Raw genomic sequence first — 17,742 nt, 5'->3', positions numbered from 1 at the left:
ATGTTGCTGTCGTAATGGTAATTAAATTGTAATTGAGTTTAGATAATTGACTTTGTAATTGCCATGATAATTCTATAAAGATTTTCAATTGTAAATTAAGGCAAAACTGAGGAACCATGTTACAGTTCTATGTACAGTTCTACACATATGTAGTTAACAATTATTAAAATTTGTTTCATATCAAGCTTTCCCACATTTTACCATTTTAAAAAAAATTAATGTGAGGGGTAATACTGACACAAAAAAGGCTCAGACGCCCTCACCAAAAATATGAAAAGCTATATTTTCATTGATTAGGAAGCCTAACAAGGAAACCAATAGATAGGAAAGAAATTAGAAGATAGATATTTGTTTTTAATTTATTTTACAGCCGCTAACAGAAAGCTTTTATTAGGTTATTCATTTCAGACTCATTAATTGTGATTAATTGTAATTGAAATTTAGTGAATGAGAACGTAAGTGTAATTAACTTTTGGAGGATAAAAAAATTGTAATTTAATTGTAATTAGAAAAATGGCTGGTCACAGTAATGATATATGAATTGTAAATGAACATAGATAAATTGAAAACATAATTGTAACTGTAAATGTAATTGACCCCAACTCTGTATCTCTTCTTCAGGCCGATCTGTAGTTAATCCACATTTGAAGCAGAATTCTTTATCAGATCCCTAATGTGCTTAGAGATTTTACTTTATCTTCATAAGGGTGTGCCAAAATATCGATACGACGATATATCGCGAGGTTTCATCTAGCGGTACGTTATCGATTCACTGGTGCCAAATATCGATATTTTTATTTATTTTTCCCCCTTATTACACAAGTTAAGTATAGGGCCCTATAAAATCCACGTTAACGGAATCGTGGAATCCTTCACTGTGAGGCAAGGAATGTTTTTTTTTTTTATGGGAAGTGTTTCTGGGGAGCGCTTTCCGGGGTGCATCGCCCTCCTTCTACCGTCTTGGCTGTATTAAATACTGCCTAAACCACCTGAAACCCCATCTAAACTGCCAAAAAAACTACGCAAATCATGACTGACTCCTTAATGCAGAGCCGACTAGTGCCTGCTTAACTTTGCTCTACCTGTAAAACTCTGTCCGTTTCTCGTCCAGCGCTGCATCGCTCCGTGAACATGATCACCTGCTCAGAGTGTTTGATCAACATCTCATCAGAGCTACAGAAGATCCGTGGGAAAAGTTGTGTGTTGTTGTGGACGAGACTATCAATGCCAGGTTAATGCACTGACTGAAATGTTTATTTTTCATATGCGGTGAAAATTTCCAGTTTTAATAAAACAAGTTCATTCTGCTTGTTAAGCAGCACTGATATGTGTCCATGTTTACAGGCAAGTTGATAATACTAGCTCTGAAATGAGTATTTTTTGCATTCATTTTGTTTTTAATGATATAAAGTTAATTTGCACAAACATCATTAACAATATTTTGGTGAAGCATTATTTTGAATCAGTCTTCCCTTAAAGACTTAAACATACCACAAGGACATTGGACTAGTTGTGGTCAGTGTGTGTTAAGAAGAGTCACTGTGCAGTATACACTTTGTTTTACTTGGCTGTCATTCATGGAAAATTGATTGACAATGTTTTGTAATTCCTGTAAAAATGGATTCAGTGCAGTAGATAAATTCTGCATCTCTTCAGTGACACAGATATCGTGATGTATCGTGGATGAAATTTCCCGCCGTATCACAATATTACCGTTATAGCGGGGCAAATATCGTGACGCAGGGCTCTACACTAACTTTTCCAGTGGTGGCACCGGTGCGACTAACTTTCTCAGTTGGGTGCACCAGCACAGAATTTGGTCGCCCTTTTTTCCTTTTTTTTTGAGCGGGGGTGGGGAGAGTGTACAGCATAGCCATGCATGCTAATGAATAGTTGACTTAACTGGCGTACCGTAGTTTTGTATGAAGTAAAGATTGACAATGACTCAAGATATATTTGCTAAATGTTTTAATGTTTTAGTGACAATATTAAGTTTTTCTGCAACAAGCAGTGGCTGAAATAACAGGTAATTTCTTTTATATAATTTTAAAAGAAGACGTAACAAATTTTTTTTAAATAACAGCAAAGCATAACAACAGGTTATATGTTTTTTTATTTTGCAGAAAGGCTGTACTTGAATTAACTTAACAGTAGTATAACCAACTTAGCATCTGCATTGCTTCACCCCATGGAATTAAATTCAGGGTCCAGCTCTTATAGTGGGATATACAGTTGTGTGCGAAAGTCAGGGCACCCCTTTAAAAACAGCATATATTATATATTTAAAAAGTTATATTCATATTTACTGTCTCTCTGGTATATGTGAAAAAAAGACAATATTGTCAGGAAACATTAATGCATAGTTACATTTTATTTTATAAATTGAACAAAATTACAAAAATGAAAAACATAATTTTGGCATGTGGAAAAGTCGGGGCACCCTGAGAGTTTCAAAGTGTCAGATTCTTTTTACAAGCTCAGACCTCTACCAGCTCATTGGTCCTGAAGCATGTGTCAACAATTGTCATTAGGGAGTGCCAGCTGGTGCCAATTTGAGGGTTTCTTAAATACGGCGACTCCACAAACCTTGTACAAACACTCAGCAACCATAGGTTCCTCTAAGAAGCTGTGTTAGACAGAAAAAATGAAAGTAATTGATGCCCACAATGCCGGGGAGGGTTACAAGAAGATAGCAAAGCGTTTTCAGCTTGCAGTTTCCACAGTGCGAGGCATAATTAAGAGATGGCAGGTGAGGGGAACTGTGGAGGTCAAGAAGAGATCTGGAAGACCAAGGAAACTCTCGGACAGAACAGCTCGTAGTCTGGTCAGAAAGGTAAACCAAAACCCACATTTGACTTCAAAAGACCTCCAGGAAGATTTAGCAGACTCAGGAGTGGTGGTGCACCCTTCCACTGTGCGCCGATACTTGCACAAACAAGACCTTCATGGAAGAGTCTGTAGAAAAAAACCTTATCTACGACCTCATCATAAAATACAACGTCAAAAATATGCAACACAACATCTACAGAAGCCTGATGACTTTTGGAAACAAGTGCTGTGGACTGATGAAGTTAAAATAGAACTCTTTGGCCACAATAAGCAAAGGTATGTTTGGAGAAAAAAGGAGCAGCATTTCATGAAAAGAACACCTTGCCAACTGTTAAATATGGGGGTGGATCCAACATGCTTTGGGGTTGTGTTGCAGCCAGTGGGACAGGAAACATTGCTCGGGTGGAGGGAAGAATGAATTCAATTAAATACCAGCAAATTCTGGAGGCAAATATCACAGCATCTGTAAAAAAGGTAAGGCTGAAAAGAGGATGGCTTCTACAACAGGATAATGATCCTAAACATACCTCCAAATCCACCATGGACTACTTCAAGAAACGCAAGCTGAAGGTTTTGGAATGGCCTTCACAGTCTCCCGACTTAAACATTATCGAAAATCTGTGGGTAGATCTTAAAAGAGCTGTGCATGCAAGACGTCCTAGGAATATTGCAGAACTGGAAGCCTTTTGCAAGGAAGAATGAGGAAAAATCCCAAATAATAGAATCCAGAGACTTGTTGTTGGCTATAAGAAGCGTTTACAAGCTGTGATATCTGCCAGAGGGGGTGTTACTAAGTACTGAAGGTACTGATGCTGTAGGGTGCCCCGACTTTTGCACATGCCAAAATTATGTTTTTCATTTTTGTAATTTTGTTCAATTTATAAAATAAAATGTAACTATGCATTAATATTTCCTGACAATATTGTCTTTTTTTCCCATATACCAGAGAGACAGTAAATATGAATATAACTTTTTAAATATATAAAATATGCTGTTTTTAAAGGGGTGCCCTGACTTTCGCACACAACTGTATATATATATATATTAAAGCTATAGGGAGTCATTGTTATGCCTGGCTCTGTTCACGAACTGCGCGCACTCCAAAGGAGCACATTGGTGTTTATACTCGGCTCATTCACCGTTGTATTACCCACAGCCAAGTTGCGTGAACGTACACCGTCTCCTCACCCGCAGCACTGCGGTCAAGCCAGCCTCCACTTCTATATCCTCGGTCAACCTAGCGCTTAGCCACTCCGTATAAAATAATGTCACCCTATACGTACTCGCACGGATGCGACCAGATAAAATTTTCACTCGCACACACTGAAAAAATACTTGCATATGTGACCATTTTGGTCGCAGTCTTGAGCCCTGTGACATATCGTATCATGAGGTGCCTGGCGATACCCAGCTTTAATCTCCATATAACTTCAGGCAACTTCAGATAACACCGACAACCAGATTACATATGGAAAACATGCAATCTCTACACATAAAAAGACCCAGGCTTTTAGGGCTTAAACGTCAGCTCTTCTTGCTGTGCCACTTTTCACCCACTGGCACAATGCATTTCTTCAAAAGTTGCTACTAAATGTTGGCAGGAAGTATTTATGGAAGCATTTCATCTGAACTAACTGCTGGAGGCATGTCATCACTTTGACTTTAATCAGGGAAACTTTGAATTTGCACACAGAGGTTTACAGGAACACTATCTCTACACGGATTTCACTCTAGTTGTGGAAAAAAACCACAAGATGGGTGAACCTCGAGTCAGGCAGTAAATGTGAGCAGATTAGAGTGACGTCAACGCTGAGTTTGGAGGCTTGGCCCGGTCAGAAGCAGATGGCTAATCTGTGAAGACATTACACATCCACAAACGGAAAAGACTGGCACGCAACCCACACGTTCAAGACACGCAAGCCAAAACGTTCCTCCCACGAGCATAGGTAACTCGCTAACGTAAAGGCTACGGATGTGACAACATTAACAGACACATTAAGGAATTACTCTGTGGAAATAGCGTAATGAAGTTTGAAGGTCAGAGAGGCCATATTGAGATGATTTGGACATGGGTATAAAATACAAACATATTGTGGCTAAAGCTGCCAGAAAAGACATGAAAACCCAAGCTGAAGTGACCCCTGAAGCCAACACCTGAAAGGAAAAGGACGACGACAATTACAAATAGGCAAAGAAGAAAAAAAGAGGAAAAAGGAAGCTAGACATGTAGCTTTCTTATTTCATTTCAGATCACATTTTTGAACATTTATGATGACAACACATATAAAGCATTTTTGAGTTGGAGGATTATTTCCTCTTAGGGAAGGCCAAGGTTACTTGAGACCTGAGTGTTCAGGTGAAACATCTTTTTGGACTGTTTGATGTCTTATATCACATGTTCCATAAACAGACTGAATGTTCTTCTCAGTCTAATTCCTCCTGGCAGGTGAAACGTTAAATTCCAGGTAACTGTTTGTACAGAGGAGACATCATCACCTTCCTGAATCTAAGCTGCTGACAAATAAAGTCCAGGAGCCTCAAATATAAATCGACACATTTTTCCCTTTAAAAATCAGAATCCACGCACTGTAAAGTTTGCGCAGGTGAATTCACTTCATATGCAGCCCTCGACACACCCACGTCCCACCTTGTACCATAAATGGACAAATGAACTCATGAATGGTTTGTGTATCTAAACGAGTTTGCTGAACAATAACATTTTATGCTCGATCATGGCAGAGAAGACAAGGAAAAACAATTCTGAGAGTGGTGGAGGCCTGAATAAACTATATTATGGATTTGGTGGTCAAAGTAGTGTCATCACTAATAACTAAAAAGCATATTAGTCTCAGTAATTCAACAAGTGTGAGTATCATAGTTTGGTGTGTAAGATGTCTCTGATGAAAAACATCAGCACCAGCTGTTGTTTCGCTCACTTCTGCTCCTTAAAGTTGATATCCGGAGTTTCAGAGAAATCTATGTTAATTCTTTTGAAATGCGTAAAAATACCTAACTAGTCTTTTGCTATAGTCTACTGAAGGTCTTCATTCATATACATCAATGTATATAAGTCCCACCTTTGTCCTATAGACCTCATACAAATGGAAACGAGCGCCGTGATCGCCCAGCCAATAGGCTTTGACTTCCTGTTTTTGAGACTGTCGACTGTGCACGGAAACAAGGCCGTGCGTCACAACAGCAAACAGGTAAATATGATTTTGGCTCTTGCCTGACCCATAGACCTATATCAATGCGACCCGATGTGACCTTGTTATGTTCCGCGATGCGTGCGCAGAAAAGTAGAGGCTGGTAGATTGGCAGAGGCAGTGGAAGGAAGTGGTGCTGTTTAGGGTGGGACACTGAGACATTTCTCAGAAACTCCGGATAGCAGCTTTAACAACGGTAATCTCCTTAAACCACCACTTAAAGTCGATTGACCATCCTGTGTTGTGCATGGCATGTGCATGTTTTGGTTAATCCTGGTGTGTGAATATGTTACTGATGAGAAGAGTTGCTTAGTGGGATTTCCTAACCTCACGTTAAATACCAACACAGAAAAGTGCCTCATGTCACATGACGCTGGTATCAGATAACGACAAATGGTGTCAGCTTTTCCAGACAATAAGCAACATCTCAATGACATCAGCACCACCAAACAGGTCTGATACACAAACTACAGTTCCTCTGTTGTTGAATGCAAACAGTTACCCCAATTACTGAGGCAACACCCTTTAAAACCCAACAAGAGATCACAGGACAGACAAGTGATTAGAAGATAAAGTAGGTGACCCACACTGGACTCTTGGTAGCAGCACATAAGCTCACTGCTTAATGCAAACATTATAAAACAATCATAAACACCATTGTATGTGATTAAAGGTTTTTATCCCTGGCTTCATCAACTACATGTAGTAAATGGGAGTTTATCATTGTAATCTTTGCTTTTGACAATGATTCCTGTAATTAACCTGAAGTGCCTCTAAAAATAGATAAGCTCAGAATTCTTTTAAAAGCATGACACACATGACTAAAGAAAGCACTAAGCAGAGCCTATAGTTGGTGCTGAGTCAGCAACGACTCTCACTTCCAGACTTAATCTTGTATGCCAAGAAGATTTCTTCACCTTTCCATGAGCGCATCAGACTAAAGGGACCACAATAGAGCAGATTCCCAGATGTAATAAAGCCAAAATAAAACATAGACTGCATTCAACTTGTTATTCTTGCTTTCACACATTTCTTATCGGATTAATGGTCTCAGCATCATTGATCAGCTCTGTGTTTAACGATAAGCCCTCTTTCACCTTAAACTTCCTGTTTCTCCCAAATGTTTCACCATCCATCTAAACCACTAGACTATTACACTTCATTCTTTCCCACAGACTTTAACTGGTGCTCAGGTAATTAAATCTGCTCAAAATGTTGGTTTCATGTTTTTTGGAGAAGCCACAACTTTATTATTCATTATTAATTTAAAGAAGCCACACTACTAAAATGAAACTTCGGAATTGATCTATTCTGACATAAACAAACAAACTGCTCTTATAATCAATTTGCTTATTATAGTTTAAACCAAAACAAATCTACGGTGACACTTTACTTGAATTTTTATACATAAAGGCTGACATTAAGCTGTCATTATTATGACATGAGACCTGTCATTAGCATGAATGAGGTGTCATGAAGGCCATCATTAAGTGTTGTTTGCTAAATTATGACAATTTGGAGCTATGTTGGCATTTTTGGGTTAGGTGAAGGGATCTAGTGGGATTAGGTTGGATTAGGGGTTAGGTGTCGTAATTTAGCAAATGACACTTAATGACGGTCTTCATGACACCTTAATCATGCTAATGACAGATGATGACAGCAAAATGTCAGCCTTATGTATAAAATAAAGTGTTACCAAATCTATTAAATTACTCAATGTGATCATGGTGGACACTTGGTTCACTCGGGCTGAGTCCTTGGGAAAATTTGCAGCACTGAAAGCGTTCTATGAGTTTTCTTTCTCAACTGCAGCTCTGATAATCCTCTGCAGGGGAAACCTGTGTCCGATAAATGAGCGGAGCCAATATGTGGGAAATTGGAAAAACTTTATGTATAAAAATATGGAAAAAGATCAATACACAAAAAAAAATCTATTGGAACGATAAGTTGGACGTGTTTGTGCAATAACTATCTGAGTCAATGCTGAACCTCAGGGCCTTTTACAGGAACTTTTCTTTCTTTAATTCCATTAATCTGATTACCCGAGAGATAGATTTAAGTCCTAATGCGAACAAACAGCTTGAACAGACAACAGCACACGTTGTGCACACAATTCAGATTGTCACACACACTGGCGTTCAAATGCACTCCAACTTGTAAACTTAAAACATTACGTCTGGTATTTAAAGGCAAGCATAAGACTAGATTGCACTAACATGCAACATTCTTGCAACAAATTTAAACACACATAACCATAACACAAAGGAAAGTTTTACTGATGTCATGTTGCATATGACATGATTCAGTTCTACTCCTCTGCATGTGAACAAAATACTGCTACACAACACGCACAAACTCTAATACAGAAGAGCTCACCTCTGCTCTGTATGGGAGGAAGAGGGCGGAGGCAAGGTTACCAGTGATCCCACTGAAAATGTAAATGATGGAGATACGGACCCATCCCGAGAGCTTCTCCAAGTCTCTGAGGATGGTCATCTGAAAAACCACTGACACCACACAGTGAAAAAGCCTGTAGAAACATACACACAGACAACAATGTATCAGCCAAAGGTGAGAAGCTATCATGTGTCAGTCCAACAATCACATTATCTAATTCTTGATCATTTCAAAGCTTTTTTTTTAATCGTTTTACTGCTTGCTTGTTAAGCTGAGAGAATTCCCATGTGCAGAGTATTAGCTTTAAGTCGGCATGTGAGTGTGCTGCTCACGAGCACCGATGCCTCTATCACAAACATTTTAAGTGGATCGGATACTTAACGATATAGATTTTCTTTAAAAAAAAAATGCTATTAACATTTAGAAGCAGCTCAGTGAGGTGCACAGGGCTTAAACTTTGTTTAAACTCATAAGACCCCTGAAGTGACTGTATTTACACCAGAAAAATTGTGCAAAAAAACATCACGATCATCAATATTTTAAATCCAAAATTTTTAAGGTACGTAATAAAAAAAAAAAAAGATTTTTAATTTAATTGATATACAAAGTTATTGTATCCGAATCATATAATATTTTAGCAACATGGTTTATTTGTTTAGCGGTGCAAAAGATGTAACTTTGTACTTAGCAGTCTTAAAAATTTTAAAATGCAATATTTCAGCTCTGCACATCAACTCCGTTAAGTTGAAATAAAACAAGTGCAGACTTTAACAGCTTTCATTCAGTGGTATTTACATCCAAATGAATATAATACAAATGACAATTCTCCTTTTTGTGTCATTTTCCAAATATTTATCAACTTGAACTGTAGAAACTGTGTAAAACTAAAGTGTCCTGGTAAAAACATCAATAAATTGATCAAGATACACATTTATGATAATGAAAACGATATGTGAAATGGAGCAGAGTGTTTACCCAGCATGAAGGAAGAGAGAGAGCCAGAGACGGTAGAACTGATCAGGGACATCAGGGTTGAGGAAGGGCAGTAGGCCACAAACATCATCCAGACAGTGAACCTGCGTCATAGCACAGTAGTCACACACCCACACATACACAAAAACAACATGTCCACACATTCTGACCACACATACACTCTCACTACCTGTGAGCAGAGAGTGGCGTCCTCATGGAAGTAACCATGCATGAAAGTGCAATACTCTCTGGTTGTGATCTCACATCTGTAGGAGGGACAGACTCAATGCAATACATTATTTGTTCCACGTGGCCGAGCATTGACAGCAGCACATGACTGAAAACTTGAAACAGAATTTCAATGAGTTTCACACCTGCCCTTTGTTCCTATGCAGCATGGCCGACCTTTGATCTTACAGTCCATATGCCTGTAGCCCGTGTGATTCCACTTTTTTGGAAATGTGCAGATCTGAAGCAACAGAAAATAACACAGAAAAAAAGTCATTTAAAACCATTATAGAAAAACAATATTTAAAGTTTTCATTTCAGTTTCATTTATCCTCACCGGCCACTGAGTGATGTCATCCGGCCATGTATGGGGCTCTGCAGAGGCGGGCTCTTCACACACACTGTTCAGAGCAAGGCAAAGAAGGATTTTTTAAAAATATGTTCTCCTATCCTCCAAACAAGGATTGCATTAAAATACATTTTTAAAAAAAAAAACAATATTATCAATCGCATCCTTACCGAGGATCCTGGTGACAAACAGAACCCGAGGACCTGCTGACATCCACTGGCTCATTGTTCCATTTAATAAAAGTGGCCAGCGTCTCCTGCATGAAAATAATTGGTTGCTATTAGTATGGAAAATTTAAAGTGTCACACGGACATACACTACCAGTCAAAAGTTTTCTAAGAACGCCACAGTTTTTCACTAAAAAATATCCAGTTTATTGTGTCATTGCACTCTGAAATTAAAGCATAGAACAAATACGCAATTTGAGTTAAAAAATCATGGAATCCATGAACAATACAGTTCACCTGATGCTCATGAAGGTCTGGTACCACAGTGTGTTCCATCACTGCTTTTATGCAGACAGAGGAGGTTGGAAGTAACCAAGAACCTCACTTCATGTTCCCTGAAAAAGGCCTATTTGTATAATTCTGAAATGTACATTATTTTTTAAACCTTTTTTTAAAACCTCTGGCTGTTCAGTACTTACCTTTGTACCATTTCAAGCTATTCATTGGACTAGCACGACTTGAAATGCAATAAAAACCTAGAAAAATTAGGGTGTTCTAAAACTTTTGACCAGTAGTGTAATATCAATAAAAAACCTCTGAGAGCAAGATTATAGCATCACTTAGAGAGCTAACAACCACTGTATCCATACACACAAAGTAACATGTGTGTTACATTAAAAAGAGTTCCTGAACAGGGATTTTAGCAAACCATGGAGAGTCCAAGGAGTTGGTGCAGTTTTGTCTTCTTTTTATATAACATATACCATATATAATTTCATTACCCTATTTTTTTTTACATTATCATGAGTTCAATTAATTGTAGTGAATAGGCAGAAGTTGCTTTCTTTCATGCAGAGCTCTCCGTTTCCATTTCTTGTAAAAAGTATAAGATTTACCATCAAAAGGCAGTAGGTGACGCTAAATAACAACATACATTTCATTATGCCTCCATCCATTCAAGGTTTGATTGAATTGAGTGCCTGTCAGACATTTTAGTGAATCACTCAAAGTAAAACGAACAAAAAGGCTTGAGGTTTCCCCATCTACTTACATAATCGAAAATAATGAATCTTACATATGCTTATGAGCTCAGTATTTTATGAATGATAATATATTTTTCTGTATATTGCTTTGCCATCAATAGTCTTTCCTCCTTTTTTGTTATAATATTAAATATCCCTTTGAATAACTTTTAATACTGTAAGATCAATGTGAAAAAACATGATTATATCTACAACCACAGCCCACTCAGCCAATACAAAAGTTAGATGTGATGTCACGCACAGAGCAGCCAGTGCGAAGCGTCTGAACACATCCAGAGTTGTCATTTTGAACACAGCAGCCAGACTCTTTTTCAAGGTCTTTAGCTTTTTGGATCAAGCTGACGATCTGTTTGTCCTGACGGATGCAAGGAGAGAATTTGGCCCCTAAGTGGATCAGATCATCCTGAAGATGAATGAAAAAAATTAGAATCGATATTTAAAAAAAAAAATCTTATATTCTAATATATTTGAACTACAAACTGAGGGCGTGAGTCTCACCGAGCGTGGACCAATCCAGAAATTCTCCTGTTGGATGTACTTGACACTCTCATAGATCCCCTTGTTCTTCAGCACCTACAGATGGCAGCACAGTGTTACAGTTCATGATTTCTGCTTGTGACAATGTACAAAACAGGTGAATATTTACTCCAAAAACAGCCACTACGTCATACTGTCACAATCTGAGGTTTGGCAGGTTTCTAAAACCAGTCTTTAATTGTTCAAATGGTGCATTAGATTTGATTTCACTCTTGTAATTCGTACGTAGCAGGTTAAAGACATGGTGGGGCTCTTACACAAGTTTGGCTTTTCATTTTGTTTCTGATCCTGTTTTCTTCTAGTCTCTGATTTACTTTGTAATTACTCCATAACTTTTATCCCAGTCTCTCAGTCTGTTTAGGGGTCTTCTGTTTTAAACAGCCCTGTTTTGTCAGTATGTAAGTGCAGAGAGTAGTTCCTCCAGTGTCCACTCAGGTGCTCCTGATTCCCTGATCGCCATCCCTCACTATTTAGAGGTGTTTGGACTCATTGTGTTTGCTCTTGTGTTGTAGCTTGTCTTATGTTAACTTCCATCAAAAAGGACAACCATCATTGGCCTAAAGGTCTATGTTTACTCTGCACTGTGTTCAAAAGCTAAACAGACTTAGTAACTTGTAACAGATGGAAAACAGAACAAAACAAACAAACAAAGAAAGCAGACAATTTCAAGTTTGGTACTTTTTTTTTGGGAGCAATCTCCAAATTTCAAATCATTCACTACTAAAGCATAGTTTCAAGAAAATAGTAGAAAATAGTACATTTTTCCCAACCAATTTTTGGGAGACTAATAATTTGCATCCTTGACTCACCAGTTCAGATTTTGAATGCTGGGCAAATCCCACAGGGGCAAAACCGTAGGTGCAGCAGGCTAGCAGTGTGATAACAACATGAACAAATGTGATCCAGTAGGTAAAGTAGGGCCTGAAAAGACATAGACACACATGCATGTATGCTTAGTATCAAAGTACCCCATGAAGATGTAGAAAAGATGAAGAGATGCACTGTTTTCAAAAGTTGCATTTCTGTAAGACAAAGACCTCCTCTGATGAGAGAAATAAACAAGCACACTGTGACAAAGTGTAAATTGTCATCCCATCTAAAGTCGTAGCCTCTTTGGCCTGTAAGTTAAATATAACAAATAAAACAAGTCTAACTAGCCTGTAGTGTGTGAGATTTAGCTTGACACCAACCTGTGGCTGTTAAAATCATCAAGCTGCTTCTGGATGTTGCTGCTGAGGCTGCGTCGATAGTGTCGATTCAACCATCTCCCGACAACGCCCATCCCATACTGTCGCTTGTGTTTGTCAAATGCAAAGTGCTTCACTTGGGACGCGATGCGGCGACCACGACGAGGATGACTCTTTTCCTGCACAGACACCGGTGTTCTCGGGGTCCGTGATACGTCTTTACTGACGGTAAAGAAAAGAGGACGTCAGTAAACAAAGAAAGAGGTCCATGAGGCCAAGAACTCTGATTTAAGCTCACTGATGTCATGTCAGGAAAGATTCAATCACTCACAGGCTGGGGAACCGCTGGTCAGGGATTTCTACGGGAGCAAGGGAAGCCGACAGGGGAGGAGACTCAAATACATCATCTGCCATTGAGTAAATCTCATCATGGGCATCAACCTGTGGAAGTTATGGTTTCATTTATTCAAACAAGTTGTTTCAGGACTGGTCGTTGACAGCTGAAACATGTCAGGAGATCAAAGTAAATTCCCTGAAAAAAGTTGTCTGAACAAATCAAACCTATGAACCTTTAGATGTGTGGTCAATTATCAGGAGGAGGGACTTTGTTTTGTTTAGTTTCTATTTCTATTACTGATAGAGTTTATCTCGATGTGAGGAAGAGAAAATGAAAATATAAGCAAACAGAAAATAACAAAAAAAGGAAGAGAAGAGGAAACCATGACCATGGAACCGACGCATGCATGCACACGATTATTCACACAAAGATCACAGGATGAATTTGTGAGAGAGAATAAATGGCCAGGTTCCTCATATGCTGAAGATCAAACATGATTAACAGAGACAGTGGTTGCCTACTTTACTAAAGAAGAGTGACTCTGACGGATCAGCAGAGTCCACAGCGTCTTCATCCATCCAGCTCGGTCTAACAAAGCTCCGTCGGGGAAAACTGCGACCAGTTTGTGGGACTGCAAGACCACTACGACCCTGACAGCACATTCATGAGAAGTACATGATAGTAATTTGGGTAGTCACGCTTTGAGGTTTGAAGCAACAACAGTGTTCACTTTTCACAGGTGAAAGAAGATCCATGTCTGCTCTCCAGCTCACCTTCAGCAGGTTAGAGGCTGCTCTGATGCTCATCCGTGCTACAGATTCTCTCTTCCGGCGTGGGAAACGACTGTAACCAGAGCGTTGGCTGGTAAAGGAGCTGAGTGAAGTGACCCCCGGTGTGAAAGGATAACCGTGTGCTGTGTGTGGGGTTTTGGGCGAGCGGCTGTCCATCTCATCTGGGCAGCGGAAGGCTCGTCCTCGGGCTAGGGGGTCAACAATCTACCAATGAAGGGCAAAAATGTGTGATTTCTGGTGCTGAAGTCACCGTATTTGTATACGTAAACGATGGCAGCCTACCTTGGGCATCTTACTGGTGCCCGGTGAGTCCGGGCTCTGGTCAAAGCTGGTGGCGGTCTCAGGCTCTCTGTACTGGGACTTCAGCTTGCCGTAGCGCAGGCTGCAGTGGCGCAGGCTCTTCCTGTGCCATAGCTGTTGTTTTGTCTCACAGTCCTCACCCACACCAAACCACTGTGCCGTGTTTCTAAAAGTGCAGAATTTAAGGTTTATTTAAGCCATGAACGAGCAGTTAAACTGGACAACATGTCAACAAACTATTACTGTGAACTTTATCAGACTGATTGGTTAGAGCTGGACTATAAACCAAAACTCATATCTCAATATTTTTTTCTGAAAATGGGGATATGCAATTCAAATCTCAATATTTTTAACTCAATAAAGTCTTATCAGAGAGACAACTCTGGGTCAAATTTGCTGATGTAAAATGCCTCACGGGCACATTTATTAACAAACAACTGATCAATATGTTCCACTTTTGTTTTTTTCTTCTATAAGGGACAGCATGTGTGAGTGATTTGTATAGTGTGGCTTATTTAGATGAAGGTTTGGGTTGGGACACACTCAATGATGACCTAACTGAGCTTTTTTCATGCTGTTCCTTGAAGTAACAAAACCAGCAACTCCTAAAACGAGTATTTTATTACAAAATAAGCTAAGTATATATCTCAGAAATATGGAAAAATTGTAATGAAAGACACTGTTTGACTGTAATATTTGAATAATATTAAATACTTTTATGATGTGATTTGTACTGTGTGATTGTTTAAATCAAAACAAGTTAAAAAAAAAAAATATATATATATATTATATATATATATATATATATATATATATATATATTATATATATATATATATATATATATATATATATATATATTATATATATATATACCAGTTTTCTCGATATAGGCAATATTGTCATTTTCTATATCGCCAAAATATAAAACTTGATATATTGCCTAGCCCTAAGTACGGCTTAACTTTTGTTAAACGAAATACAATTATCATTTAATCACCTTTACTTATTAACACTAAAGCAGCACATAAACATCTCTCAAGATTTCTCAAAGTTGTAAACCGGAAACTCTGAGGACACAGTTCTGGTAAACAAAACTGTTAATGTTTTCATGTTGTCTACCAATGATATGTTACATTTCTTGTAAATAGCACTTAAAGCAAGGAGAGCGATCCTGACTGACCTTTTGATACTCTGTGAGAGTGACGTTTGTCGTCCAAACTTTGATCTTCTCTCTCTGCTTGAGAAGCCTCCATCTCCTGCTCCTCCTATGCTCTCTGATGTAGAACTGGGAGCTTGACGGCTTGCACTTTTTTTTAAAGATGGTCGTAGCAGCTGAACAAATGAGGGGAAAGAAGATGTGAAGCAATGATATAACAGTGAATGTAAAAGCTTCCCAATAAACGTTGATAGAATAGAAATAAAAGAATAAAGTTATTAAGCAGTATTAAGGTTTTTCATAGTTCATAGCAGTATGAGGGTTTTTCATAGTTCTTATGTCTCTTCAGCGGGAGCCATTACATTTAGATTGCACATGCCCTCTGTGACACTGGGATTTATTGAGGACTGTAGATCAGGGGCCTCATCCAGAACTATTGGGCATGGACAAAACAAGGCCTGAAAGATGTGCACGATCCTTTCCAAAAAAAGTTTGTGTTTTATAAAAATGAACGTAGATGGAGAATGTGCATCCTGGTACGTCAACTTTGATTCTTAAGCACAAACATTTTAGAGATGTGAGAAACTGATGGCGTAGGTAGTCAGTTGGTCAAATCAACCCAGACTCATCTCATGCATTTAATGTCATCACAGACTTCAAAATCCGCAAAATCATAAATACTAAAGCCTTGTTTCTTTAGTGAGTCATTAGACCCAGTGAACTGTAAAAACATGCATAAACACAATTTACAATAATCTCATATCTGACATGGCACTGTGGCTTGGCCGAACACATGATTCATTCATTCTGAATGATGGCTGGCTCCTTGTTCAGTAAATAAACGCCTCTGAAATTCTAACCATTAAAGCCTGATTTATAATTAATTACTCTTTTGTTATAACTCGCGTTTGAAATAAGACAGCAAGTATGTTTTACGTTTAACAAAATCTTTAACAGAGCTGCCATCTTCAGACATTACATCACACACATTACTCATCATTGTAGGTGTTTGTTGGAATTTACCTCTAACTTCAATAATTGAATTAATGGTGTCACTTTGCATTTACAGAATAGTAACTTCCAGGAGCACTATGAGCCCAGGAAACACCGCTAAGCTCACTGGTGCTGAGCTCACTGGTGCTGGATGACTCATAAATCCACTGCCTGTCACAAGTCTCTGATGAAAATAATGGCGCCTGTGCATTTTGTTTGTTTTTGTTCTGTTTTTCTTAATAGCTCAATTGGAGTATTTATTTGTTTTGTCAATTTTCTTTTGTATTGAATTTTTGCAGTTGTTAGTGGTGAAGAACGGGGGTAGGACCTGACAAGCATAGGTTTCTTCCTATCCCTTGTCGAAATCAAATGTATTATGTTGAAACTGACTTTTTTTTCATAGAGATTTCTGTTGAGATTTGTTTATTCATTGTCATCCATTTTTTCGTTCGTTCATTCAAAATAAATAAATAAAAAAATATATAAAAATAGATATACATAAAACTGTACCCCACTGATCTACTCTTGCCATCCACCTTCAAATCACCTATTCTTCACCCCCTCAGGCCCCTCCATAATTCGCTGAGTGGCACCCACACTAGACAGTGACAGCATACTGTCACTAACCTGCTTTTCATTTATTATTTATGCCACTAGTGTGACCACTAAATAAATGATATACTCTTTCTGGCCTCCATCACCCAGAAGCACATGTGCTTTGCTCTAAAATTCCCTTTTCTTGTCTTCTCTGCCATGATTGAGCGTAAAATACCATTGGTCCACAGGCTTGTTTGGATGCAGAAACCATTAATGAGGTCCTTTGCATACAAATGTATTTTTTGGTGCATGACATTTTGAAAAAAATGGCACTCATACACTTTAAGTAAATATCAGACACATTGTTTAAAGGTGCAGTCTGCAACTCTTATAAAAGTGACTTTTTGTCATATTTACTAAAGCTGTCACTATGTAAGGACAGCTTTACATCAAACTAGTAGTTTGTGTGAATAAAACAGGCTCATTGAGCCCCCCTGCTGCTCATGCAGCCTTTGGCAGACTGCCAGAATGCACCGGCGACCGAGCAAAAAGAACCAAACAGAGCAGGATTGTGTTTGATGGGCTGTTTGACAACTGTTGCTCACAAACCCCGCCCCTTTCCCAGGGCTGTAGCTCCTGCTGCTTGATTTACATTGACTGGAAAAGAAAGCTCGAGGAGATACGGAGAAAAAGGACAGTGAGGAGGAGTA

The 17,742-nt window shown here is 38.6% G+C and overlaps 1 protein-coding gene across 1 annotated transcript in view; it reads right to left on the bottom strand.

Annotated features, from left to right (window-relative positions):
- LOC114453981 (inactive rhomboid protein 2-like) overlaps nt 1–17,742 on the bottom strand; it is a 42,406-nt gene that overhangs the window by 3,913 nt on the left and 20,751 nt on the right. The window contains exons 3-17 of the mRNA XM_028434077.1: nt 15,527–15,678; nt 14,326–14,509; nt 14,026–14,247; nt 13,774–13,902; nt 13,247–13,356; nt 12,919–13,137; nt 12,538–12,649; nt 11,690–11,764; nt 11,433–11,594; nt 10,152–10,237; nt 9,970–10,033; nt 9,779–9,873; nt 9,595–9,670; nt 9,408–9,508; nt 8,412–8,565 (exon numbers count right to left, since the gene is read on the bottom strand). Of these exons, the coding sequence (XP_028289878.1) occupies nt 8,412–8,565; nt 9,408–9,508; nt 9,595–9,670; nt 9,779–9,873; nt 9,970–10,033; nt 10,152–10,237; nt 11,433–11,594; nt 11,690–11,764; nt 12,538–12,649; nt 12,919–13,137; nt 13,247–13,356; nt 13,774–13,902; nt 14,026–14,247; nt 14,326–14,509; nt 15,527–15,678 (1,941 nt within the window). The remainder of the gene's footprint in view (nt 1–8,411; nt 8,566–9,407; nt 9,509–9,594; nt 9,671–9,778; nt 9,874–9,969; nt 10,034–10,151; nt 10,238–11,432; nt 11,595–11,689; nt 11,765–12,537; nt 12,650–12,918; nt 13,138–13,246; nt 13,357–13,773; nt 13,903–14,025; nt 14,248–14,325; nt 14,510–15,526; nt 15,679–17,742) is intronic.

This window comes from Gouania willdenowi, chromosome 1 (genome assembly GCF_900634775.1).
Source record: "Gouania willdenowi chromosome 1, fGouWil2.1, whole genome shotgun sequence".
Classification (NCBI taxonomy): Eukaryota; Metazoa; Chordata; class Actinopteri; order Blenniiformes; family Gobiesocidae; genus Gouania; species Gouania willdenowi.
Note: the sequence above shows the minus strand (reverse complement) of the source record. Positions and strands in the feature narration are given on the sequence as shown.